The 25,758-nt window shown below is 48.5% G+C and overlaps 10 protein-coding genes across 10 annotated transcripts; 4 read left to right on the forward strand and 6 right to left on the reverse strand.

Annotated features, from left to right (window-relative positions):
- Positions 1-291: 291 nt before the first annotated feature.
- Positions 292-1,608, reverse strand: N7533_008107 (LLM class flavin-dependent oxidoreductase; the record flags this gene model as incomplete). The annotated part of the gene is made up of 1 exon (XM_057104757.1): positions 292-1,608. The coding sequence occupies one exon, from the start codon at positions 1,606-1,608 to the stop codon at positions 292-294; it is 1,317 nt and encodes a 438-aa protein (XP_056959714.1).
- Positions 1,609-2,373: 765 nt separating this feature from the next.
- N7533_008108 (sodium:solute symporter family protein) lies at positions 2,374-4,678 on the forward strand (the record flags this gene model as incomplete). The annotated part of the gene is made up of 4 exons (XM_057104758.1): positions 2,374-2,664; positions 2,715-2,976; positions 3,036-3,313; positions 3,365-4,678. 4 exons carry the CDS (start codon positions 2,374-2,376, stop codon positions 4,676-4,678), a joined length of 2,145 nt encoding a protein of 714 aa, XP_056959715.1.
- Positions 4,679-4,862: 184 nt separating this feature from the next.
- cpdS (uncharacterized protein) lies at positions 4,863-6,648 on the reverse strand (the record flags this gene model as incomplete). The annotated part of the gene is made up of 5 exons (XM_057104759.1): positions 4,863-4,960; positions 5,012-5,737; positions 5,800-6,220; positions 6,280-6,425; positions 6,483-6,648. The coding sequence occupies 5 exons, from the start codon at positions 6,646-6,648 to the stop codon at positions 4,863-4,865; spliced, it is 1,557 nt and encodes a 518-aa protein (XP_056959716.1).
- Positions 6,649-7,834: 1,186 nt separating this feature from the next.
- On the reverse strand, positions 7,835-9,395 carry N7533_008110 (uncharacterized protein; the record flags this gene model as incomplete). Its single annotated transcript, XM_057104760.1, has 2 exons — positions 7,835-8,912; positions 8,977-9,395. The coding sequence occupies 2 exons, from the start codon at positions 9,393-9,395 to the stop codon at positions 7,835-7,837; spliced, it is 1,497 nt and encodes a 498-aa protein (XP_056959717.1).
- A 1,983-nt stretch (positions 9,396-11,378) lies between these two features.
- N7533_008111 (uncharacterized protein) lies at positions 11,379-12,032 on the reverse strand (the record flags this gene model as incomplete). Its single annotated transcript, XM_057104761.1, has 1 exon — positions 11,379-12,032. The coding sequence occupies one exon, from the start codon at positions 12,030-12,032 to the stop codon at positions 11,379-11,381; it is 654 nt and encodes a 217-aa protein (XP_056959718.1).
- Positions 12,033-13,577: 1,545 nt separating this feature from the next.
- Positions 13,578-14,907, reverse strand: N7533_008112 (uncharacterized protein; the record flags this gene model as incomplete). The annotated part of the gene is made up of 4 exons (XM_057104762.1): positions 13,578-14,005; positions 14,062-14,418; positions 14,481-14,682; positions 14,737-14,907. The coding sequence occupies 4 exons, from the start codon at positions 14,905-14,907 to the stop codon at positions 13,578-13,580; spliced, it is 1,158 nt and encodes a 385-aa protein (XP_056959719.1).
- A 4,274-nt stretch (positions 14,908-19,181) lies between these two features.
- Positions 19,182-19,841, forward strand: N7533_008113 (uncharacterized protein; the record flags this gene model as incomplete). Its single annotated transcript, XM_057104763.1, has 1 exon — positions 19,182-19,841. The coding sequence occupies one exon, from the start codon at positions 19,182-19,184 to the stop codon at positions 19,839-19,841; it is 660 nt and encodes a 219-aa protein (XP_056959720.1).
- A 1,316-nt stretch (positions 19,842-21,157) lies between these two features.
- N7533_008114 (2EXR domain-containing protein) lies at positions 21,158-22,399 on the forward strand (the record flags this gene model as incomplete). The annotated part of the gene is made up of 1 exon (XM_057104764.1): positions 21,158-22,399. The coding sequence occupies one exon, from the start codon at positions 21,158-21,160 to the stop codon at positions 22,397-22,399; it is 1,242 nt and encodes a 413-aa protein (XP_056959721.1).
- A 397-nt stretch (positions 22,400-22,796) lies between these two features.
- On the reverse strand, positions 22,797-23,901 carry N7533_008115 (phosphatidylinositol phosphate kinase family protein; the record flags this gene model as incomplete). The annotated part of the gene is made up of 2 exons (XM_057104765.1): positions 22,797-23,549; positions 23,629-23,901. The coding sequence occupies 2 exons, from the start codon at positions 23,899-23,901 to the stop codon at positions 22,797-22,799; spliced, it is 1,026 nt and encodes a 341-aa protein (XP_056959722.1).
- A 436-nt stretch (positions 23,902-24,337) lies between these two features.
- N7533_008116 (uncharacterized protein) lies at positions 24,338-24,639 on the forward strand (the record flags this gene model as incomplete). Its single annotated transcript, XM_057104766.1, has 2 exons — positions 24,338-24,351; positions 24,402-24,639. The coding sequence occupies 2 exons, from the start codon at positions 24,338-24,340 to the stop codon at positions 24,637-24,639; spliced, it is 252 nt and encodes an 83-aa protein (XP_056959723.1).
- Positions 24,640-25,758: the final 1,119 nt, after the last annotated feature.

Raw genomic sequence — 25,758 nt, forward strand, 5'->3', positions numbered from 1 at the left:
GATCGTTGTGGATGAATGGGCGAGACAAGAAACGAAATTTTGGTGGTCTAAAACTGATCTTTCGGAGCAAGCCTGAGTCTATCTGTTGTTAATAAAGATTGGAGCAATTATGAATTACATGTCATCTTCATATTGATAGTTTATCGCTAGTTCTAATTTCAGTGTGAATGCTATTGCATACTGGTGTCCCACTCTCATGGCGAACTTTCTGTAATGCTGGATGTTTCATGAAGCTGATACTGAGGAACCTCTTCCCCAGCACGCCATTTGAACTTGCTTCCTGGGTGATCTTCAGGCAATCGATCCGACCCAATGAACACATCCCTTGCAGTAGCACCCCCCCTTCTCAACCTCTGCACGGAAAATTCCTCGGCGTCTGAGCTCGGGAAGGAGAAATTCAATAATGTCCTCAAAAGATCCCGGGTTCGTGATATGTGCCAGGTTGAATCCATCCACTCCAGCAATCTCAACCCATCTCTCCAGCTCATCTGCAACGGTTCTAGGACTGCCAACTACTTTGGCTTGAAGACCGCCAACACTGATGTATTCTACGATCCTTCGCTTGGTCCATGGGAGATTCTCCGTACCCGGAACGGTGGAAGAAAACCTTCGCACGACTGATTGCACGCGTGGAGAGTCGCTGAAACGGAAATCTTCATCATCTGAGTAAGTTGATAAGTCGATGCCTGTCCACCCACCAAATAATGCGAGAGCGCCTTCATCATCCGCATATCGAAGATACTCCTCCCTCTTTGCTTTTGCTTCCTCGTCTGAGGCCGCGACGATCACATTGATGCCAACAATAACTTTGATATGATTCTGGTCACGCCCCTCTCCTTGCGCGATTTTGCGAATATTATCCACGGTCGAACGGGTCCCTTCGGGTGTCTGGCCCCCGATGAAGATGGCCTCGCCATGCTTACCCCCAAACCCATTCCCAGCCTCCGAAACCCCAGCCTGGAAGAGGAACGGAGTCCGCTGCGGGGATGGCTCGCAAAAATGGGGGCCCGGTACATCGAAGTATTTCCCCTTGTGATTGATTTGCCGAACAGCATCGCTTTCGATATAGGTTCCGGCTTCACGATCAGCGATAACAGCACCGTCCCGAAAACTGCCTTCCCAAAGCTTATACAGAACTTCCAGATACTCGTGTGCAATAGCATATCGCTCATCGTGCGGAATTTGCTCCGTCAATCCGTGGTTCTTTGCAGCGCTGTCCAAATAAGAAGTGACGATATTCCACGCCAAGCGCCCATCACTGAGGTGGTCAACCGTCGACAAGCGGCGTGCCAGTGAATAAGGCTTTTCGTAAGTCACGCTAGCAGTGACGCCGAAAATGAGATTCTTGGTTACTGCAGCCAGGGCAGGGACCAGATAGAGAGGGTCATTGACTGGGAATTGTGCGCCCGAGGCGAGTGATGGGACTACATTAGCCGGGCCTTTGTAAACGTCGTATGGGCCAAGGGTGTCCGCAATGAACATAGCATGGAAATTTGCCTTGTCCAAAAGTTGTGCGAGATTCGTCCAGAATGAAAGTTTCTTGTACTGGTCTGTTTGATTTCGAGGATGCTTCCACAGGCCAGGGGCCAAATGGCCGGGTGTGTTCATCACGAAGGCATTCAGGATAATCTGCTTTTTGCCTTTCGGGGGGATTTACCCCTGCTTGAGGCTCTTTGTTCTCTGCCATGGGTATCTCTGTTCTTCGGAGACTTCCAAAAATGATGAATGGTTGAAACGGTAGTTGCCAACTTCAAGAAACTGGGAGGTGTCGTGTTTTGAACCCTTCGAGTGGGTTTGTCGGCAGTCATGGTATCACAATTGCATACATTAACACTCTTCTGCTCGCCATCGATACCATCTCGCCAAACTCCAGGCTGATGTCGAATATGATCCTATCGGCCGACAGATATCTGGTCCCTTTCAGACTGTCACAGCATGGTGATAATGTGGAGAAGAATCAGGACATTTTGTTGGTGCGTGATAGCGCAGAATCAACTCGCTATCGCGCCATGGACGCACGCCATCGCGACTCACAACCCCCAATTCCACCAAACACGATCGCAAAGACCAATCATATTTGGCACTTTCAATATTAGTGTCTTGACAGAAGTCAACCTCGCTTTTCGGTGCCTTAAAAACGTTCCGGAACGTCATATTGGAGTCGCTCTGCATAACGCAATATCGGATTTGAACGACGCGAGAAAGCTCCGACCATATAGCACTTCTAGGCGCGTGTGGTTCCTTTAGGTCATTGGCCATGAAAAGGGACCAAGCTCCAGGCCAAGGAGATAATGGTCCGTGAAATGAATAAATAAGAATTCCAAGGACCCGACTCCATTGCTTCTCGTGTTCCTCAATTGTCGGTATCCTACCATGTCGTCGAATACGATAGACACGGGCAAGCTGGCTCTGATTTCTCAGGGCGCGGCCTATGGACTCTTGATTGGACTTGGCGTCCTTTTTTGCGGCGTCATTTTGGTCGCCGTCAAAATCCAGAAGTTGTATCTTTCGGAGGATTCTGGGAAGTCAGAGATGTTCATGGTCGCCAATCGGTCTGTTGGGACGGGTTTAACTGCGTCCGCGGTCTTTTCATCTTGGATGTGGATCAACGAGACTGTGCTGGCGGCCGCAATGTGCTACAGATATGGCTTGGCCGTTCCATTGGTATGAGTATTCTATCATCGATAATTGGCAAATCTCTGACGAACCTATAGTGGTGGGGATCTGGACTATGTTTCCAAATTGCATTAATGGCGGCACTTGGTGTGATGGCCAAGATTCGAGTTCCCTACGCGCATACTTCTCTTGAAATTGTCCGAATGAGATATGGCAAGATTGGACATGTTGTCTTCATTATCCTCAATCTGGTCAATAATGTCTTCGGGTGCGCCTCTATGATTATGACCGGGTCCCAGCTCATCTATGGTGTTTCGGGTATGCACTTTGTGGCAGCGACTATTCTGATTCCACTCGGAGGTAAGTCATCTTGATATCCTGAGAATCGTAATCAAGGAAAAGTAGCTAACAATTCTCAGTGGTGTTGTATACCGCAGTAGGTGGCCTGAAAGCTACATTCTTGACCGACTTCCTGCATACCGCCATTGCGTTGATCCTTATCATCTACTTCACCATTGCTGTTCTGACAAACGACGCCATTGGTGGCTTGGGTGGTCTCTATGAGAAAGTGGCCGCTACTGCGAGCGAGAACTACATCCCTGGTAATTATGAAGGATCTGTCCTCACTTTTAAATCCAAGGGCGCAATTATCTGGGGTTTAATTCTGAAGTTTGGCAACTTGGCTCTTGTTGTTATGGTAAGCCAACCAGCATTATTCTAAATTTTCATACTCTAACAATATTACCAGGACACTGCATTTTGGCAAAAGTCATTTGCAACCGAAGTCAAAGCTACTGTCCCTGGCTATAACATCGCCGCTGTCGCGGTTTTCGGCATCCCCTGGGGAATCGGCACCGTACTCGGCTTGACAGCTCGGGCAATCCACAACACCCCCATTTTCCCAACTTATCCCAACCCTCTAACTGACACCGAAGTCAGCATGGGAATGGTGATGCCATATGTCATCAAAGCACTGATTGGTGATGGCGGAATCGTGGGATTCTTCATCCTGCTCTTCATGGCGATCACCAGCACGGTTTCCTCTTCCATGATTGCAGTCAGCAGTATTCTGTCCTATGATTTATACAAAACATACTTCAACCCGCAAGTGACAGACAAGAAGCTCGTCAAGGTCAGTCATCTGACAGTGGTGATCCACGGCGTCTTCATCACCGGAATTTCAATCGCATTGAACTACGGCGGCGCCAATATGACTTGGATCGGCTACTTGCGACCTGTGATATCCTGTCCCGGAATCATCCCGGTCATTCTTACCCTTTTCTGGTCGCGGCAAACTCGTCTTGCTGCCATTTTATCCCCGATACTGGGTTTCTTCACGGGTCTGACTGTCTGGCTCGTTACCGCGAAGACAATGTACGGCGCGGTGGACATTGCGGCAACATCAAACCAGTATCCAGCCCTTTATGCGGCGATTGCTTCTTTCTTCTCGCCGGCGCTTTACTCCGTTCTCATCTCGCTGTACAAGCCTTACACCTTCGACTGGCGAGTATTCCTCCGTATCGAACTACAAGACGAAGCCAAACTACACGCCGATTCAAACTCTACGACGCCGAACGATAGCGGTGATGAGACTACCAATGCGTTCGAAGAAAACGAGGTCAAGAAACCCGTTGGGAGTACACCCACCTCGAAATCGATCAGCAGCAATGACCCGGAGCGTATTGGCGCTATCGATGAAAAGGCTCCGCCCAAGACACCGCCATCTCTTGCGGTAGAACAACAGAGTCTAGACGACATCCAGCATCCATTCGACGACGCAACAATCAAAGAACTCTATCGCTGGCTGAACATTGCCATTGTGTTTTTCGTCGTCATTGTATTGGTCACTATCGTTGCCTGGCCTCTCCCACTTTATCGTGACTACATCTTCACCAAGTCCTTCTTTTCTGGGTGGGTCACTGTCGCGATTGTATGGCAATTTGGAGCCTTTGGGGCCGTCGTTGTTTACCCTCTTTACGATGGAAGACATGAGATTGCAACGGGTGCTCGTGGAATTTGGAATTCCTCGAGACGGTTTTTCGGGAAGAGAAGCGAGGCTTGATTTTCGAGTTACGCTAGGTGTTAGACGATCTAGTGGGATATCCAAATTATAATTTCAACTTATGTTCAGCAATGATACTTTGTATTGTGAAGTAGCTTCACTAGTATTATGTACAAGACGTGAAGGACGCAGTGCTCTGGTCATTTATCCTTCACGCATGCGTAATCATGAAAATTGCGAATGCCTAGGCAGTGTAGGGTCCCTTGTCCTGGAGACTCTTGATGCGGCCGAGCAAGAATTCAAGCTGGCGGTAAGCGGCGCCGGGAACATACTGGGGAATTTCTGCAGAGAAGTTAGCATAAGTTCATTATGGAAAGACACTTCATCACTCACCATGTCCAGAGCCGTAGACAGAGCTGAAGGTCAAGCCACGCTCAGTGTGCGCAGTGCCCAGGATACCACCACCGGCGTCATTGGTCCATGGAATGGAGCCTCTTTGGTTCGCGACGGTGTCTAGTGCGCTTGTATAAGGCACAAAGAGCGGCTCGGTTGGTGGCTTTTGGAAACCCTGGGCACCGTTCCATGTCATGTTTTGAATAGTAACCAGAGTGCCGTTCAGGAAAAGGAGATAATCCAGCCATCCGTGGCCGATAAGCACATTGTTAGTCCGCTCAATGACGCTGGGGAGGGGGCCGAGAGCACTCGGAACGGATTGGTCGCCTTCATTACCGAAGATGTTACCTCCACAGACTGCATAGTTGGTAGGCGGGACGTGAAGGGCCTTTTGGACAGCTGACTGGTTGAAGTAGTTGTTCGGGCCTCCAGCCAAAGAGGGAAATCCCATCTCGTCCCATAGGAACGGGCAGAAGTCTGTTAGGTGGTACATGTTGAAGCAAGGGTTGATGTATGTTGCAGCCACAAGAATCTGGTCCCAAACATTACAGTCATCCTTGTTAGGGTCTGGTGTGACGGGGAAGTCTTTGGGTGGGGGATAGGTCAGGGCAGTATCCAAGAACTTATTGTAGCCACACTTTTTGGCCTTCTCGTTGATATCGGCAAGGAATGTATCGTTCAAAGTGAAGACATTGGAAAAGTGGTTCAGCGCGGCCACGGCGGGGGCTAAGTTTTGTCGTAAGCTAATTGCAATATACAGATAAAATGGTTTTTCAAATGAGTCTTACCATAAATCATGACACTGTCTTCGTTGATAGATGGATCGTTGATTTGGATACCCTTCAAGTTGAAGTGGGTTGTATCATTCTGGTCAAGAAAACCCGCAGCCAAGTATGGGATATACTGGCCTGCGTAGCTCTCACCAGTGATGTAAATCTTGTAGCCCTGCATGCTGAAAGTCTGGATGAAACGCCTCCAGAAGTCGTTGAACTGATTCGAAACATCAATCTCATCCTGCACGGTAGCCGGGCCCGGGGAGAAACCCGTGCCGGCAGGTTGATCAATGTAGACCATGTTGGTCAAGTTCGTCCATGAAAATGGATTGCGGACGGGTTCATATGTGCCAGACTGCCACAGGAAAGGGCCATGTTCCTGGAGAAGACCGTCGAGGGAGCTGCAGCCGGGGCCACCATTCAGCCAGATGGTAATCTAGGTTGACGATCAGCGCATGCTTTTCTAAACGCTTGTTAGAATGGTCGGAAAGGTACCTCTTTTTTGGCATCGGGGTTTGTCGATGGGAAGAACCAGAAGAACAGACTGGAATTTCCATGGGGCGTGTTGGACAGCAGCCCAGAATAGCTCTCGCCAATGTCAAAGGGAACCTGAGGGAAATGCTTTCCGTTGACAAGGAATTCTATGGGGAATGATGAGTTTCATCGAATCTCTTATGGCATATGGTAGTGATTCTTACGCTGGGTCTTCTTGTTCAAATATTGGTAGTCTGCCTGATCCACTGAATGGGTGTCTCGCTTCTGAATATGGTTGACGACACTGGACTTCTTAGTAGCCTTGCGATGGGGGCTGCTCAAAGCAGCGACCGTGGCCACGAGGGCAGTCAGGGGAACGAGGACACGCATAGCGAGATCTCTGGAAGTTCCTGGTGAGGGTCAAGTGTGAGGTGAGGGCCAGGGGAACTTGTTTAAGTACTTTCCGGATAAGTCGGGGGTGGAGCATGGTCTGAGCGATGCTGGAACTCCGAATGGCTCTCGCGAGATCAATGGAGCACCAAGCCTCGCCAATACACCTGCAGATCGAACGGGCGAGTGGCGGAGCGATCCGTCGCGATACATCGGAATTTCGGTTTCACAACAAGCTGCTGTCTAATTGAGGGGTTTGGTGGAGTCCTCCGAGGCTCGCGCGTTGTAACGTTGGAAAAAACTAGGAAGGTGACATGGTCGTGCATGGCGTCATGACCAGCTTTAGGCTTAGCCTTGTGGTGGATAGATTGGAGAGCCGACGGAGCTCCAGCTGAGGGGGATCACATTTAGTTGTTGCCTAGCAATGATGATTGGATCGAGGCTGAGATTTGGGGCAATTCAGGGCCAAAAAGTGGGGAGAGGTGGAGAGGTTCTTACCTTAGGTTAAGCGTTGGCGGAAACAAGAAATGCCAAGCCAAGCTTATCCGGGGCCTACCTGAAGTAGACTATGGATTGTATTCTAGAGGTATGAAGTAGGGTATTCAAGGATAGTGTCTTGTTGGGTCCGAACTAATACTTTTGGACTTATACACAGGTCATTTTGAATGAGAAGCAAAAAGATATCTCAGGTGATTTTTGTAGGAATAGCCGAACGGGGGGGGTCGAACCCCCAACCTTGAGATTAAGAGTCTCACGCTCTACCGATTGAGCTAGCCCGGCAGGGCTGTTGAAGGACGGTGCCAACTATGGCACCATGACCCTGATTGATAGTACTAGCAGTGGTACCTCCAAGATCAGAGTGCCCACACACGACCAGGGACAGAAAATCCATCAGGTACAAAATGCGTTACCGAGGTAAGTAAAGAAATACTACTACTTTATCAGTGTCAGACTTTGACTTACATATACTTCTAGCCTACTAGTAGGATGACAACTTGAATTTGTCTGGTTATTACTGAAGTCGTACTCCAGGCTGGGGCTGGCAGTATACTACTGGGAGTACTACCTAGATAACTAGTACTACTAGTAGGTATATGTCATGGTATCTTAAGCCTTCAATCCTCAATTTGAACCTGAATTTGAAGACTTCAAGCCCTCCGGCTGGTCGCGGTCCACGGGTTCAAGGTCAAGTTCTCACATCCGAGTCCTTTTCCTCTCCCCGATTACCAGCAAAGACATGGCTTTGCCATTGACGGGCTGGGATACCTTCCTCAAAAAACGCCGCAATTTCTACCTGTGTTCTTTCTTGAGTTTCCCCAACACAGAACCAGACCCAAGCAAGCGAAGTGAGAGTTGTCGCTGCGTAAACGAACCCGACCATTGGCCCTAACCCGGCATCATAGTATAGGTATGGTGCTGTGAAAGAAATAACCCACAGAAAGAAGTAAAGCGCAACGATCGAGATCGAAATGATCTTATCCTGATTCACCCCAACGGATAGTTCACGCGTAATAGCATATGTCAAAGGGCCCTGTCCGAAATTGTACGCGCAGATGACCACGTAGGAGAAGACCACGATAACGTATTTCGATGCAGTCGAAGGCTCCTTTTGCGTGCCAATGCCTCCAATCACGACAAAAGATATCAAAATCAGTCCCGTACTGATAAGAAGATTCGTTCGTCTTCGCAGTTTGTTCGCCGTAAGCACCGAGGCTCCGACCGCAAAAATTTGCAGAATCATGGTGATCAGCGTGATGGTGAATGGCTGAGAGACGCCAATTTCCTGTGCAAAGACCACCCCATAGTTATAGAAGAAGATAATGCCGCAGATTTGTTGCGCATACATCCCGCCTGCGGCCCAAATCAACTTTTTGCGCTCGACGGGGTCGCAGATCAATGATCTCCAGGATGACGCTTTTGCTTGCTCGTTATCATATTCCCTCGCTCGTTCCAATAGGGCGATATCAGCAGATGGGTCGTAGCTCGGGTCATTCCGGTGAATCTTTCGCAGCGAGGTTTCGGCGTCATGTCGTCTTCCTCGGAACACATACCATGTTGGACTCTCTGGGATAAATGGCAAAAGCGCAAAAGCCACGAGGGGTAGAATGACGAGACCGCCCATCGGCAATTTGTACGAAAGGGAAGACGTGATTTCGTTCGTGCCTTGTGTGGTCCCAGAAGCGACTAGCTGCGAGCAAGATTGGATAAATTGGTACATGTAGAGTGCTGGGCTGCGTATCTCAATAGGTGCAATCTCCCCCATGCTATTAGCTTGTTAGCAGAGCTTTGATAGATGGAAAGTGGCAATGGGGAAAAAATGACACTCACTAGAGAAGCGACGTGACTGTGAAGTTACCAACCCCAAGGCCAATGAGAATTCGACCCAGCACAATAACTCCTTCAATATGAGTATCCGCAGTCTGTGTAATGCCACCTGCCAGAACAAGAAACGAAGCGATCCAAAGAACAATTCGACGGCCGAAACGATCATTCAACGGCCCAGCGATAAAAGCGCCAACCATGTCGCCAATGTAAATACTCGAAGTTGTAAGGGAAGTGAAACTGGTTGCGAGTGCCTTTTGGCCATTCTCATATTGACTACCGTAGTCATTTTTGAATTGCTGCATTCCAAGGATTCCACTGTAGTAAGTGTTATCATATCCAAAGACAAAGGCCCCTATGGCAGATATTGAGCAGTATAGGATCGCCCATTTGTGACGTTTGAAGTCTATATTGATATTGAGCATGGTCGTGAGAACAGAAAATACTGGTGTCTCCTCAAATTTCGGATCAATGGAAGGTATGTATGAATTCGTTCATCAAAAGGGAGCTAGAAATCATTGTTGGGAATCTCGACCGAAAGATACCCCCAGACTCTTCATTAAATATCGCCAGCTTGGGCGCGGACCCCTGCTCGGTTGGAAAATCCGGGGGAAAGATCAGCAAAACTTCACTTCTAGAGTTTAGTACCACAGAAAATGGACTAGTCTCCGCACTATGACCAAGTTCACAGAGGCTTCGGGGAAAAGTCTCGGAGAAATATATCTGCACCCCACGTCTTGCGACCAAGCCATATTCAAAGTCCGCAGAGATTTCGAGTTGTGATTTGCTAGGCAATTTCGGTAAGATGGCAGAACAAGCCTGGTGTACGCTAGTGGCGCTTTAGGTAGTACCCCCACGCACAAAAGCTGGGGATGGCAGGAGAAGGTCTGTTCCGAGTGGGGAAGTCAAGCTGGGGTGTCGGCTTCACGCCAATAGAATTCGATCCCACCTATCTTTAGCCTCGGCTATCAAATGTATCCATGAAAAGAAATGAAAGGGAATTAAAAATAGAGACAAGGAGAAGTCTATTGTTTTAAATATGCGGACCGTGGTGATATTGATTATCTAAGTGAGCGAGCTATCTACTAGTAGTCATAGAGTTGACAGAGGTACCAGGCGCCGCACTTAAAAAACGAACTTTCCCAATCATGAGTTCAGAGCTCCTTTTTGAATTGAAAATCACATAATTCTCCAAGCTAGCAATAATATCTCACACGAGAATCTTGGAACTGCATGGTCTTCAAGTTCCACCAATATTACCTCCTTAAGGTGCCGTGGTAAGAATTTATTTTGCCCGGGGAACTGGACACTTGTGATGAAGATCACCTTTAGTTATTTTGCTTGCTGCGCCTTGTAACATGAAACTCCAGATTACTCCATTTACTCCTGGACTAGGTGCTTTTTAGCAGTATTTGATATGATTGTTGCGCTGCCCCTTCGTCGGCAATAGTGGAGCCAGCTGACTCTTCCCTGAACGGGCAGCTTTCCCGAGGTCAACGAAGATTCTTTGAATTGAATCTTATCTGATCAGCGCTAAAACACTCACATAAGTTAATCGTATTACGTCGCTTTCATGCGTGGGCCAAGACAACCTTGGAACCATGGAAGATGGCTTCACATATATCGGAATCGTGCCGCTGAAGTTTCCGATATATAGCACCGTGCTTATAGACCCAAGAATCTTAGTCCACCTCGTAAAATTGCCGGCGATCAACTTCTCAACTTCGAGTTAAATCCAGATAACATCAATGCTTGTGGTGATCAACTAAATCATGTGCGGAAAGAGCACAAACGGGCGAGTTACTTGGCCCGATACTGTGGCATTGACGGTCTGATTAAGATTGCCTGGCACTGAACTGTCCTGAGGGGTGTGGATGGCCGGTATTGTGCCCAACATTACAATTGCTGATGCTATGAATTTTGAGAATGAGGGAATGTGCATCAAGTACGATAAATAAAAGGCAGTATTCTTGTTGTCGACTTTGCGAAGGGGAAGTTCTGTTGAAGAGGAGTCTCAGGCATTCTGGTGACAAAACGAGGTACCACGTTACTGTTTCGAGCAATGCGTTCTACCTAGATTCAATTTTAAGATCGCTGAGCTACAGGCTTGGTTATTACTAGTAATGATTGGAAAGTTGTTATCTATATTGGAATTAGGAAAGTCCGATAAGGTGCTTTGGATTGCACGATGTATTATCATTTGAGAGAAATGTCTATTGCCCGTTAAAGACGTCCGTATTTGATCAATCGCTGATCAGGTCATCTTTACCGAACATCCCATAGTCAATTCCAGGCTCAAGTCTACCTAACGGGAGAAAGGTGCAAGCTCAAGCCAGACCGTATGAGCCGATTTGAATAATAACCCTCCCCCCGCAGCCCTCCCCCCACGAGTCAAGAATCTCATCATCTCAGAATGACATGCGGTGCCCATATCCACGACTGGAACCAGGCTGAGTGCCATCTGATCCCGTCGCAAAGTCATGACTTTGACCGAGAAGACTGAACCTCTCCGCAACACGATCGATCTCAGTATCTCCCGAAGTAATGGCGATAGGATCATCGGGATCCGCAAGTTCGGCAATCGCATGGGTGTAGATCGAGCGAAAGATGAGTTCGAACAGCAACTCGCTGAGAGTAAGTTGGTCAGGACCGATCTCCCAATTCCCATGTCTGGCTGCGTCCTCCAGCAGATTGACGACGGGCATACCCAGTGCTCGACGAAGGTTATTGACTTTCAGCACTTGGTCCTGAATGGAGGTTTGCACGGTATGGGCGACATAGCTTTCCTGAATGCGGATCGCTGCAAGGCTGAGCTTTTGGAGGATCTTGTTGAGGTAGATCACACCAGCTATGAAGTCTGTCAGGAAGTAGAACTTGTCGTTGAAGCCTTCGCGGCGGTCCATGTATCGGGCACGTCGACCGAGTGGGGTGTCTGTCTTTGCGTCGAAGGCTTCTATCCAGGCGTTCATGCAGAGGAGCTTTAGGAGGTGGATCGTGTGGACATATTTGACGATTAGATCGTAGTTGTCGAGGAGGTCACCGGGGGTTCTGTGGTCGCTCATGATGATTGGCAGGGTGGCAGGAGATGCCAGTGGCACTCCCCTAGTAGCGGATAATGGAGTAGCTAGGGAAAGAAGTGTGCATCGGGAAACCTAGGAAAGCAAATGCGGAAGTGAAAGAGGATGCAGGTTCGTGAGAGAATGAGAGAGTGGGTTATCTCTCAACAGTCTACATCTAATTGGCGTGCTATCTTGTATATGGGCACGTGCCCAGTGGGTACAGTTAAATGTAGTTAGGTAGGCAGCAACCTTGCATGAACATCACTAGAAATGGGATACTATGCCCTCAAATCACCACCTTCCCGTAGCCTTTGTTTTATCAAAGAGAAAGAATGACAGACATACCTCTTTTCTTAAGACTGAACCAAATTTGAAAGTTGGAATATGCAATTTCCCACGTCATTGACATCAGCAGCTATAAACTCGTGTAATTGGATGGTACCAGTTCATTTATTATTATGTGAACTTAGTGAAGAAAAATCATTCCTCAGGAAATAACCTTGAAATATAAACACTCATCTACTCACTCTTCTTCTTCAGCTTGTGCCTGAATGCTAGCTTTACCAGCCACAGGTACCTTGTCATTCTGTTAAATATAGTCTTTGAATTTTCGAGCAGGTAATCCAGCCTGAAACATCTCCTGGATCTCCGCCACAGTGCGCCCCTTCGGTTCCGGCAAACAGAAGTACAGGTAAACGCACATGGGCAGCGACAGGCAAAAAAATACGAAGTAGATTCTACCACCGATATTCGCCTCGTCCGTTTTAAGCAGGTATGGTAGGATTCGCAGCATAGCGTATGAAACGGGTAGCAGACATGATATTGATCGAGTATGTTTTCTGGCGTAGAAGTGAACTAGGAGTTTCGCCGCCGACTGCATATGCAACTGCCCCAAGAGTGGTTTGGTACTATCAACGAGTTAATTTTGATTGGCGTATATTTGAGATGAGAGTAGGTGGAAGTCTTACCAAGAAGCCCCACAGTGTCATATAAGCATCATGCAGAAGCTGGACTTGGGACCAGCCCCCGTCGGCTAAACGTCGGCTGATCGGAAATGCAGCCGAACCCCAGATTTGGGAATCCCAGCCACTGGGATTCCCAAATCTGGGGTAAAGGTTTCCCTGGTTGCCTCTGTGATCCGCTGGACGAGGATTTTTGTCGCAGAACGGTATAACGGTATCTTCACGGCAGAGTCAAAAAGACGAAGAGTATAAGGGAACCGAAATGTGAAAGGTCTAGCCTGGTCCTCCCGCTTGGAAACAATGCACTTCGTAATCTCACCAGGATAATCATAGTGAACTTGAAACCAATATGACTCCTAAAATGCACTGTTACCCAGCAGACTCTACTACCAGGGGAATTCCCAATGTCTCACCTCATTGCCCCACTTACACTATTTCGTCTACAGAAGGACGGACGTAATTTTTAAAGATAACACAGGCGCATGATTTATTACAATGGGATATAGTATGTGAAAAAGGGGCATCAGTCATAACATTAAAAGAGAGCGTGTTGGAGCACCGAGGACAAAAAGCCATCCAAAACCAATCAAGGCGCAGGCGAGCGATTCCTCCGATACTTGTCCGGAATTTCCCCCATCTCAACCCAAGCACCCCTCGCATCGCTCTTGTCCAGAATATTATGCGGAGTGCGCTCATCCGAGATCCTCGATCCAGTCTCGGAGGGCACGACCGTCGTCGCCCCGTCCTTCGCTGACGAAATAGAGATCGTGGTCGTGACCATCGGCGGCGGGAAATTGGGAGACATGGGCGATGCAATGGCCGTAGTGCTGTAGCCGGCATTCTTGTACTGGTAGTTGTAATTGTAATTGCTGGGGCCGGGTGTGCGGGATAAGTTCGATTTAATGAAGCGTGTTGTGAAGGGGCGGAATAATGGCCAGACGGGCGGAATGGACATTGTGATTAGGACGATCCATTCTTCGACTTCGCCCCAGAGGAAAAGAGTGCCGACGCCGTCTAGGTTTCAGATTAGTGGTATGTTCGAGATATGTAGTGGCGCTAGTCTTTCTTACATGATGAATCGACGTCGAGAATAAACTTAGCGGCCCAGGTGCGAACGATTGCGGCGACTCCGGCGACAATGCCACAGCCCATGAGGAAGCCTAGACCCCACTTCAACTTTTTGTCGATTTTCAAGGGCACGAGCATTTGGATTGGGATTATGGCGAGGTAGAAGTCGGATAGGGCGGCGATCGCACCGACGAAGTAGGTATAGTAGACGCTCTTCTCGTGGTTGCACTGGTCCTGACGAAGAGGGTCCCAGAGAGCATTGACTGGCTTGCATTGGAACCAGACCATGAGAATTTGGGGGATATTGACAACGATGTTGAGAGCGGCCACGGCGATGAGACTTTTGCGGATCTTGGGATCTAAAAAAAAGGCCAAGGGTGAGTGATGATTCATGGCAAGGGTTGTGCGAGGGATCACTTACTGCCCTGTCCGTTCACCTCAATAAGGAATGCAGCCACCGCCACTTTACCAGTTGGAATAGCCAGGTTGAAGAAGAAGACCGTAATCCATGTGTAAAGAAGGAATTTATGAAGGTCGCCGACTTCCGTAATGACTGTGATGTGGTTTCCTAGACCGTGCAGGGCTGAAAGGATACCGAAGATTTGGGTAATGGCCGTGAAAAGCTGTTCTGATTAGTACATCATTGCAGGTAAATATAGTTGATAGGAGTATCTTACCCAAGCAATGAGAGACAAGATCAACGCGGTTGTACCGAATTTGTTAACGCGCAGGCGAACATACACCCGCATAACCATGAAGATGGTAGCAATGATGGCGAGGGTAATACCCAAACGCAGGTCCGCCGGCCCACGACCACCATAGGCCGGATATTGATCGTGAAGCGACATTATGCAAAAATGAGTGACTGGGGAGACTGGTAAACAACCGTTCCCATTGTAATGTGCTGAAGTGGGTATAGGTAGGGGTAGGTATCGACAGACAGGACCACCTCAGTGAGCGACGCGCGGAAACCAAAGAGCCCTTATAAGAAAGGTATGAATCTGAATCGAGGCTGAAAAGCGGAGGTGGCCGTCCTAGTTGCACGATCCAATGGCAAATTGTCAAGCCAAGCCCAGTGGAGCTGGGGGACGTGCAGAAGGAACAAAAAGGCTTGGTTGGAAAGACTGTGGTCGATCTGGTGGAACTATCGAATTACTCGGTGGATGCGGAGGGTCCGACATCCGCGGTTTATTGGATGGATGAGTGGGATTAACCCGAATTCCCTTGGTCCTGTTGACAATTCCCATTGACAGATGTCAGAAGTTTTCCCACTTCTAGCCTAGGCTGTCTGCCACAAGTGGTCACGATCCCCTGCCTCGGCGTTGATCAAGTGTATTTGTAGTGTAGCTATTCCTCCGTCTAGTTCCACAGCACGCGACTGGTCACAAACCCCCAAACCACGAGCATGAACATGCGATCATCCCCCCACTCGGAATCAAATAGGACCTTGCAGGGATGTGCCTCGTATTGCATGGCCGACTTCGACCGTGGCCAACTTCGTCCCACGGTTCTGGTGGGGTCCATGCATCGGCAAAGCGCATGCAAAAAGAAAATGCCCCTGAAACGTGCATTCCAGACAAGACTGACCAGACCATGTCAATCATTACCACATTCACAATGGAATTATAGGGTGATCCTAGCCGTGTCCGGATGTGCGGTGTTTTCCCTCTCGCGTGGAATGTGGAGAACCGAATTGTCCGATTGGGCCGGACGGGATGATAATTCCAATCATCTTCGTTCTGTGCGTCTTGTCAGGCCGCCCACTTCATCTTAAATCCAGTATGGAGTAGGTTCAAGAAAACTTTTTTCACCCTAGCAGAGGCCGCTATTGAATTGTCTCTGATTCAGTTACGGAGTACCTTGTCTACCTTGGGCGATGGTGTGTCCGGTACTTCTCCGGACTCCATAGCTATCTCCTCTATTTTCCAAGGTTGATACCACAATGTGCCGCGCCTAATGCATTGTGCCGCCACGAAGAAGCAATGATCGCCCTTGGTGCATCCACAATCGCCCTATGTACAACACGAGTCAGTCGAGTCCCACGCATCGGCCGGGTGATAAAGGTTCGGGACAACTGCCGCATCAAAGCATTTTGGTTGATCACTGTCTTCCTTCTTCGCTTTTCACTACCTTGCTCCGAGACTACCGTTATCAGATGGGCAGATGAGTGAACCTAGCCATTGACACCCCACGACCAGAGCGCCTAGTGGAGAATTGCCGGATGATGAACTGGAAGCGATGCTTGCACCGACAAACCGGCTCCACTAAGTAGGGAGCGGTATGTACTGTAGAAAAGACAACGCCTTGGCAGTCAAGCCCTGTTGGTGTGATCGCAGCTTCCGAGTCGGATGTTCTCTTTTAAGAAGGAGTATTAAACCGGTTCGGACCAAATGTCGATCAACGGTGTGTGAGTCAGTTGTACATATTATCAGACGTGTTTAGTTGGCCCGGTAGTTATAACTACTATTTAACTAGTACCTAAAATTTCCGCGGTCGCATTTGGCATAAACTTCAAAAAACCGAGTAGATTGCTCGGATTTGATGAAATTGTTACTCTCAAGTTATACTTGAAGGTTTCCATCATTAGCAGACTAGCGATCTAAGAATGGGGCCCCGTGAGTCTTCAGAGAAACTGCCCCTCCCGCTGGGCGCGGATGGTGGCGTTTGAGGTGAGCTAGAGTGGAGATGTGGCGGAAAGGAACCAGGGCTTCCATATTTCTAGTGTTGACAATCATTTATTTGTGACACGGTCCAGTAAGGTTCAATATTGGAAAAATAGTGATTGTAATTGATTTTGTACCGAACAGACACTGGCGATCTACTAGTAGTATGCCTGGCCACCATGGCAGAAGACTGGAATAGCTGATCTACGATTGGTGAATTAGAAGCTCATAGATGTAGATAACCATGGTTTCCAACACGTGGGAAACAAATCATATACAGAGTACATACATACCCCGTGGATATCAAAAAAGCAGAAAGAAAGGAGGAAATACAAACTTGGAATTTTGCTTTTCGTTAACACTTCTCGTACCACCCGTAGACTTTCCGCAGATCCGAGTCAAAGCCCAACCCCGGATGATCTCTGTGAAACTCGGCATTATCTTTGGAACCGACCACCAGGATAGGGAGCCACAGAGACTATCAAACCCTGTCGAAGGTTCCCGGATGGTTTCAACGTCGATCACTCGGTCACACCCGGTGTTCCGCTGCTCAGGTTGTCCGCGGGAACGTGACCCCTTGCTGAGAGCTCGTAGCCTACTCAAGGCATACAGACCCTAGCTCGTCATCGAAGATGCCCAATCCATGGGATCCAATGGTGTGAGACGCACAGTATACACCCTGACAATGACGGAAGATCGACGTCGATGAGAGCGCACGGCTTTGCCACGCTTTTGATCTCGGGAATTGAGTATTGGATATGGAGTGCGCAGTGCGGAGTACTAGTACTCGTTGGACTTACTGCATGCATATATCCAATGTTTCTGCGATTCCCAAATTTTGCCCAGGTGCTGGAGCATTAAAACTGAGCCCGCGGCAATATGATGTACCTTGATTTTCCCAGTATATCGGAATAGATTATGATCCGCCTGCAGAGCGATGATTATGCGTTCAAAGTTTGCAAGGCATCGTGCATGATAATGAGATCACCACTACGTTTCAACTGCAATATCGATGAACTCTGGTTATACACAGTACTAGACCTATTTAAAGCCCATCATACGCCCCATCTTCATTCTATTCTAGTTCTAAAAAGCCAAGGAGTAAGTCCTCATCTTTCCATTTCTTGAGAGTCTTAGTCTTCCATGCTTCCCACTGATCGTCTTCAAAGTTGAAGGCTCGCTGAATTCCTATGAAGCAATGTGGAAGAATCTGCTTATCTAGAAGAGAGCTATTAAGGTAATGAAGAAATCTTGTGATCAAAGTGCTGAAGTAAACGAAATAGAGCCAGAAAGACAGCAAGTCCGCAGTTTTGTTAATGCCCCGTACGGTTAGGCGCGGGAACACGGAAAGTCCCAGTGTTTCACGATATTTCAGACGGCTTCCTCTTTTTGATGGGAGAGAAATGGCCAAGATCGCCTACATTGTTCACCGACTGCCAATGTTGCCAGTTGGACAGTGAAGATTGTTAAAACGGAAACCTATAATTAGTGAGGATATTAAGTGGAACAATTTTACATGCCAATCGGATGCAGTTTTGAATAACCGGTGGGCCAGAAATAGGCCAGTGCAAAATGGTTCCCATGATGGGCTTTCTGGATGGGCTTTGCCCAGGTCTAGCAGGGCATAATTGCCGGCAGTACTCTGAGTTTTCGATACAAAAATACTACCATGGTCTACTACGCCTTCTGAATTGCATTAATATCTTACTTGCATAATGTCTAACATTTAGTTTACTTTCCAGTTTCGGTATTTATTTTCGGTGGTGGTGTCAGCGAGTCAGCCAGTCACCGGAGGCTCACCTGAGGTTGAGTCAGACACCTTTCACTTTTCCCCAATTTCAAGTTGCTCGTTGCTTTTTCCTCCTTCTTCTACCCTTCGCCCCTTTCGCCCTTTATTTCTGCCAACTTTTGCTTTTTCTCTCGTCTGCACCAGACCGCCAATTCCCCGGAGTCTAGAAGCCCGCGACCGAGCGTGAGAGTGGGGCGAACTGCTTCGCTCCAGATCCCCGAGATCACTCGATCTCCCACTTTTTCATGCCGTCTTACCCATGCGAAGTACATTAGTCTGCCAGGAACGTGGAGACCCGGCAGCACCTGAAATCCAATCAATCGTCCGTCTCAACAAATAGCCAATGCGTGTCTCAGACCCTTCTCGACTCGTGAGATCACAATTGGCTTTGTGTCGCGGACTCGCCCGCTGCTAATATTTTAGGGCGACTTACTGCACCAGCTTCACAATCACCACGAATCGGACCTGCCTACGCGCGGAATGCCCAGACATGAAGGCGCAGAGGGATGAGAGGAGAGGGCATTTCGTCTCAATCATCCCATCCCATCCCGCATGCAACAAACAAGAGACCGAAAAATGAAATCTATATAAAGACCCACCAAGATCATTCCTTCTGAGGATCAGATTCCCGATCGATCATCCGATTCCAAACCCCCCCACTCCAAACAGAATGTCTCCCCGATCGCTTTTGACAGGTCTCCTGGCCTTGTCCAGCACCGCGTTCGCCGCCGCACTCTACCAACGCTCCTCCGAGTCCATCACACCGCCAGACGGCTGCCCCATCCCCAACTGGACCGTCTCCAACTTCAAATGGTTCAATGGCTCTCACAGTTTAGACTGTATCCACAGCGATGTGGACAAGAACACTAAGGGGTGTCTCTGTGGCCGGGCCTGGTGCGATCCGGACCCCACGACCTGCAACGGCTCAATGGTGAATGTCTGCTGGACCGGCATGCCCAATTATGAGCCCTGGGGCTATGGTCCCAAACAGACCCTCGACATTAGCTTCGAGGATGGTCTGACCTGCCACGATGAGTACATCGGATACCGCATCCACGATATTGCTCATGGCGAGAGCAATTGCGGCTATGCGGATCGTGGTGCTGGGCGCATTGTTGCGTTCTACGGCTCCTCAAACGACGACAGCTCGATCGGCCATATGGATTATACCCTCGGCAGTGGACATTCTCTGAAGTGTGATAATGGAAGTTCTATTACCTACTCCGGAAGTGTCGATTTCCCTCTGACTTGCGAGCATGATTCGTATTTCAATGCCACTTGCACAGCGCCGGTATTTGAAGTCCCGGTCTTGAGTTACCAGTGGGTTTAAGCAGGCGAATCCGAGCATCGGATGGGAGTTTCGGGCTCGCCGAATTATCCGTTCAATTCATCCCATGGACGACCGGTGTACTCGCTTTGCTGCTTGTTATTTGGCAAGGCCATTTTTCAATTGGAGCCTTGGCATAGACTTGTTTGGAGATAGGAGGAAAGGTTAGAAGGCATAAATTGAGCTCGTGATACTACAATATCGAAAAGAATTTAATGACTATGATTCAATGTCAGAATTTATGATTTTGTTCCGTGGTTCGGAATTTCTGTGTATACATGCCACCAAAATGGCCGGCCATTGCTAAGCGGGTCTACCCGTCTGCCTCCCCGAACTGACTGCATTAATTTCAACGGCTGAGCGCCCAACTCTAACGATCAGATTATCGAATCAACGACGCAATCCTTTCAAAATGCTTTTTTGAAAATTACAGGTGCCCAATTGACTCTCCTATACCTTCTAGTTGACTCGAAACTAGCCGCATTTTGAGTGAGGAATAATGAAGAGTAGTGGCGTACTTTAGTCCAAGAGTTGAATTCAAGTTTCTACTACAATGTCTAAGAGTGGCTTACAGTAGCTAACATTAGGCATGTGTACACTGTCTTTCTGCGAAATAATAGGAAATTAATACTCATCCAAGACACATTCAAGCCTCTTGACGGTTGAGGGAAAAAGGTATTTGACTCTGAGGGGTCCCCGAGAAGAGTTTCAAACTTTCTGCTAGGCATGGCAATGTCGAACGCAATATTTCCCAAACATTGCATTTTTCGATAGGATTGAAATAGCTTTGCAGTAGGTTCTTCCATGATCCTTTTACATGCTGCCACATTCACCGATATACCTGCAAATTTGTTCTGCTCCTGTTCGAATGAGATATCAATCGCAGGTCTGGGCCCTCCAAGCCCACTGGCAACCCCCAGCCACACGCCATCTTCTCTCACTTCTTCAACTTGACCTCTTATTCTCCATACTGAATCCCTTTTCCAACATTCGTCCTACTTATTGCTCGCTTGTGTGGTTCTTCAAGCACGTTCTTCTCTTCAGTACCCTCCTCGTTCGACATTTGAAGAGCCCGTTCGATCTAGATTGGCCTTCATCACTTCTCCTTTGCAATTTACCAGAGCTGGGTGACTTTTCGTGCTCTTCAAAGCTTGCTTGAACCCTCATTCAGCTGACAGCTTTCGTGATCCTTCAGGGACACGAGTCTTTCATCCACGACCCCTCCGTTCGACCGCCAAAGAATTCGTCCGACATCCACCGATCTTTCGTCGTATCTCATCAACTACTTCTTCCCACGATAGCCACTATAATTAAACGAGATGGCTACTGAATTCACCCTTTTTTCTTTCCTCCCTTGGGAGCTTCGGCGAATGATATGGCTCGAATGCACCGAGAGCCGGGTCGTCGAGCTCGAAGTCCCACCCGAGATGTACCTCTCCGGCCACTCCATCACCTGTGTTTCTTGGACTGCCCATCAGAACACAAGACCACCTGTCGTGAGCAGAGTCTGCCATGAATCTCGACAAGCTGTCCTAAGCCAGTGTGCCAGGGCCCTAGACGACCAAGAGACCCGGGAGCGCGCTGACCCGTACATCACCACCCAGTCTCCATGGTTTCACCCAGGGAAGGACATCGTCACCTTCAGCTCGCTAAAGTGCATCTACCCGTACGACCTCGAAATCGATGGAGAAACATCGTACTTCATAGAGTACGCGAAACAGGCGAAGGACGTCGTCATTCCGGCTCGCCTTATCTACCCCCTTCGACACCTACGCCTTCCCATGGAACAGGGGGAGTTCAGATCAATCATCCCCCGTGTGGTGGCGGACCAGCTAGCTCCATTGAAGAGCTTCATGGTGTGTCTCAAAACCATTGAGGTGCACATGCCACCGGAGGAGTTCCTGAAGTCAACCCTCTCGGGCCGAACCGGCGACAGCCTGGTTCACATCGTCGACGTCTTCGACATGGCCCAGATCGAGCAGATCCTCGGAGAGGTGGAAAATGCCTGCCCGCAGGAGAAGGACGTCCTCTCCGCCTTTGCCCTCCTTCGTGACAGCGAGAAACTTCACGAAGAGGTGGGCATTTGGCAAGAGGAGGCCAGAAAGAACTGGCTCTGCCAGATGTACGGATGCACACACTCCGATGACCAGAGGGCTTACGACGAGGCAAATGGCATCCCGAAGCGCAACCCCGAGTGCTTCGTGGGCCCACCTGGGGAAGACTCCAGTGTTGAACCGCTGAGTCGGGAACAATTCATTGAATTGTACCGCCAGAAGCCGCCGCGCTTCGACAAGTTCGGGTTCGACATGGAGGATCCCTGGGTCCAGTGGGCTAAAGACCAAGTGCCGACCTTCCGTCCGGTCATCATGTTTCGGCTCTGCGTGGGGAATTGCGCATCGCTGCGCTCTACCTACTTCAGGAGACAATTGTTCTCCGGGAGATACCCGGGAGACTACTCCCAAAGCCTCATGTCGCAGTATAGCAAGGTGCGCTTCACTGAGTGGAACTCGGAGGGGGAGATGGCTGCCGATAAGAGAAAGGTGGTGAAGAGGCTACAGTAAGGCAGGACATCTGGCTAATGCAAACGGTGGGGAGGGGTGGGATAGGATTTTGATTTTGATTTTCTATCTCCAAGGGAGGCTTAGTGGATAGTTTAATAGAAAAATACTTTTTTCGAACATACCAGTAAAACCTTTGATATTGGTCTCATAATGTACATATGAACCTCCCAAACGTTGGAAGTAGTTACCTGGATAAGATTAATTCATCTTCTAAATATGCAACAGTTCTACATGCGCACGGAACTGGATTCTTGCAAGCACTCTAGTGGGACATCAAGATCCTCGCGATCTGCCCCAGATGGTTGGATACAAAATGAAGTATCTTCGCAAATACGACTCTCCAGCCCCTGTTATTCCCGTCCGAAAATATTCTGACGAATAGTTGTAGCAAAATCCATCAATGTACCTGAATCATCTCCCGAATCATCTTCAAAAAGTTCCTTCGATACTCATCCGCCGTAGTAGTAATCGACATGGGCCCCTTCTGCCCAACAACATTGAAAGTCTGCACAACGCCCGACAAAGCCTGCGCATGCAACTTATGCTTGGCCCAAAAGAAATCAAGTATAGCAACACGATACTTCCACTTCCCATCCGCCGACCGAATCCCCTCCCGCCAAGGACTCTTCCTCCCCAACAGCCCCGGACTCGAGGAAGCGGGAATACGCACCAGAAATAACGAGTAATCGACCGCATTCGCATCCTGCAAAAACTGCGTATCGGCCTCAACGGCTTTGAGGAGCGTTTCTGAGTCTGAAAGCCGGAGATGAAGTTTGTCGTTGAATGTATCGGCCAGTTTGCTCAGGGTTTCCTCGCTTACGAGGGACTCGGGGATTAGATCGCGCTCTGGGTAGAAGTAGTTTATTGGCTTTAGGTCGTATGTCTCCCACTTTTCGCTGTTGGGGTCGTCGGCTTTGCCGCTAAGGGTGTTCTCCATTACTATGTGGTGGGCTGGGGTGCAGCCGCATAGGGTGCCGAGAGTCGTGTATGGGGAGAGAATGTAGTCTGTTATCCAGACGAGGACGGAGTCCGGGTTTTCTGTCATGAATTCGAAGTATGGCTCAAGAAGCTCTGATTCGAAGAATGTGTATTCGAAATGTCGGGGCAGACTCTTGATTACGAAATGGCCGTCAAGTGTCGATATGAATGTCTGGCCATATGGTTAGTAAGAAATACGAGTATCTATTGTGTCTTCTTGGCATCGACTCCGATGTCTTGATACAACCTACCGAGCCGGAATAGCCCAGGTCGCCCATCATCTTGAGCGGAGGCTGGCCACTTGTTGTCCGAAAGCTCGCCTGGTATTCGGTTTCGTCGAAGCTCCACACCTCTTGTCGGAGCTTTTCAAATAGGTGTTTTTCATGACGGATCAGTTTGATTCGTTGGAATGTGAAGAAGGCTAGAATGGAGCCCCATGCTGATTTCTTGAATTGGTCTGGATCGCGCAATAGACCGGCTTGAATGGACTTGGCCAGGGCCTTTTCTCGCCGCTTTGTCCCCATTATGTGATGAAAAAAGGTATATGAAGGAGTTTGATTTAGGATAATGCAAGAAAATCCGTGTTATGTAGAAGCGGGCTTGTTTTTGAAGAAGTTGGTCGATGCAAGGAAGTGTGGTGACGTCAGGCCGGTCTATGTCCGATCGGCCGATGATCTGCACTATAAATCTTACAAATCTTTAGTTATACTAACTTGAAGTAAGGAACCTATTCAACTTGCCTTTTTTGGACTGACAAGAAAAATTCATAGTGTTCATGATTCTAGATACGACTCGCAATACTGGTTTCGGCGAGGAACAAAGATGGATTCTTTGCGGTGCGGCGCCAGCGAATCTAAGGATTCTCCTGAACATTTCAAAACCATCAAATTAGGATTTTATGAATATTATCTATTAAACGTAACGAGGTTTGGTGTAAGTCTTCATATAATCACGAATATCATGTTGATCCTGGGGTGTGCAAAACACATACTAGTTACTGGGAAAGGTAACCCACAACAACCAGAGCGAAAAGAGAAGTTGTAGCAGATGCTGATCTGGAAGACCCTTGTCCCGATGGTTTACCTCCTCAAGATACAGATGCAGAAGTCGCCCCTGTTGAAGTCAAATATATCGTGGATGTTGTGGTAAAAGATGCAGATGTAATCCCAGACACAGCAGACGCCGGGCTGGAGACCGCAGATACAGAGACAGAGTGTATCGGCACTGAAGATGCCGGCGTGGAAAACGCAGTTGGAAAATAAACAGCCACGGAATCGCTTTGCGTAGGTGTAACAACGGGTGCTGATGAGGCCTGAACGGAAGACGGGGAACAGAATGAGGCAAAATTGTAACAGTGGTCCTAATGATCGGGGTAGATACGGTTGGCGCTCTGGGGGCTGACGAAGACACGCCAACTTGAACCGATCTGGATGATGCGATGGCAGAAGAATAAGATGAAGCAATGCCGGTAGATGTGTATGCAGATGATGATACAACAACAGAAGAGGGAGCAGATGAATGAATCGAGGACGACACAACAGTAGAAGAGGAGATGGCCGATGGTTGAACCAAGGACACGCTACTGGTACTGCTAGATGCCGGACAGGGGTTACCGTCCAACCAATTAGCAATGTATTCAATGGTATTGTCGTCCGGGTCTTCATAGTCATAGGGTATGTAACGACTGACGAGGGTCGAACTTGAAGAGTAGCAGACCCCCAGGAACCAGAAGCTCCCAACACAGTTTGAGTATTGCGAGCAAACTTCAATGCAGACCCATACGACAGCCTGGTTTGAATTGCGTATGGCGAATCTCGAGTGGCTCTCGACATGATAATCATATAGGACTTGATAATGATATCCATCATATTGATAGTATCCATCGACACATTCGGCGGTGGTAGGCAGTGTATTGAGAGTGGAAACAGTGCAGACCGAAGCAGTGAATGTTGTCGTGGCGGCAGATGAGACGGTACTAGCAGTAGCAATAGTGGGAGATGGGGTTGAAGTGCTCGTTGAAAGAGTGATTGTAGACGTGATATTTATCGTTTGTTCCACCACCGCCGTTTCAATTGAGAGTTGACTCGAAGACCCAGTTGAAGTAACCTCACACGGGTTTGTGGTGAAATGCTCTAACGCTGCATTTGTGCTGCTACTATCTGCAACCGTTGCCACGACGCTCCTCAGCATACCACATGTAGAATTGCGTGTGTTCCAGTTAGCAGCAGCGCAAAGCGTACTGTATCAAATTCACTCGGAAATGCAATGAGAGAGGGGAAGATACCAATTAATCAAGGCAGCTCCTTGGAAAGAAACTGTTGTACAAGACTCTTTCCAGTAAATCCCATTGCTAGACCACACGCTATTGGCGCACTGAAGAC

The sequence above is a fragment of the Penicillium manginii genome (assembly GCF_028828005.1).
Source record: "Penicillium manginii strain IBT 31320 chromosome Unknown utg000005l:1.0-5665137.0:1.0-5668048.0, whole genome shotgun sequence".
Classification (NCBI taxonomy): domain Eukaryota; kingdom Fungi; phylum Ascomycota; class Eurotiomycetes; order Eurotiales; family Aspergillaceae; genus Penicillium; species Penicillium manginii.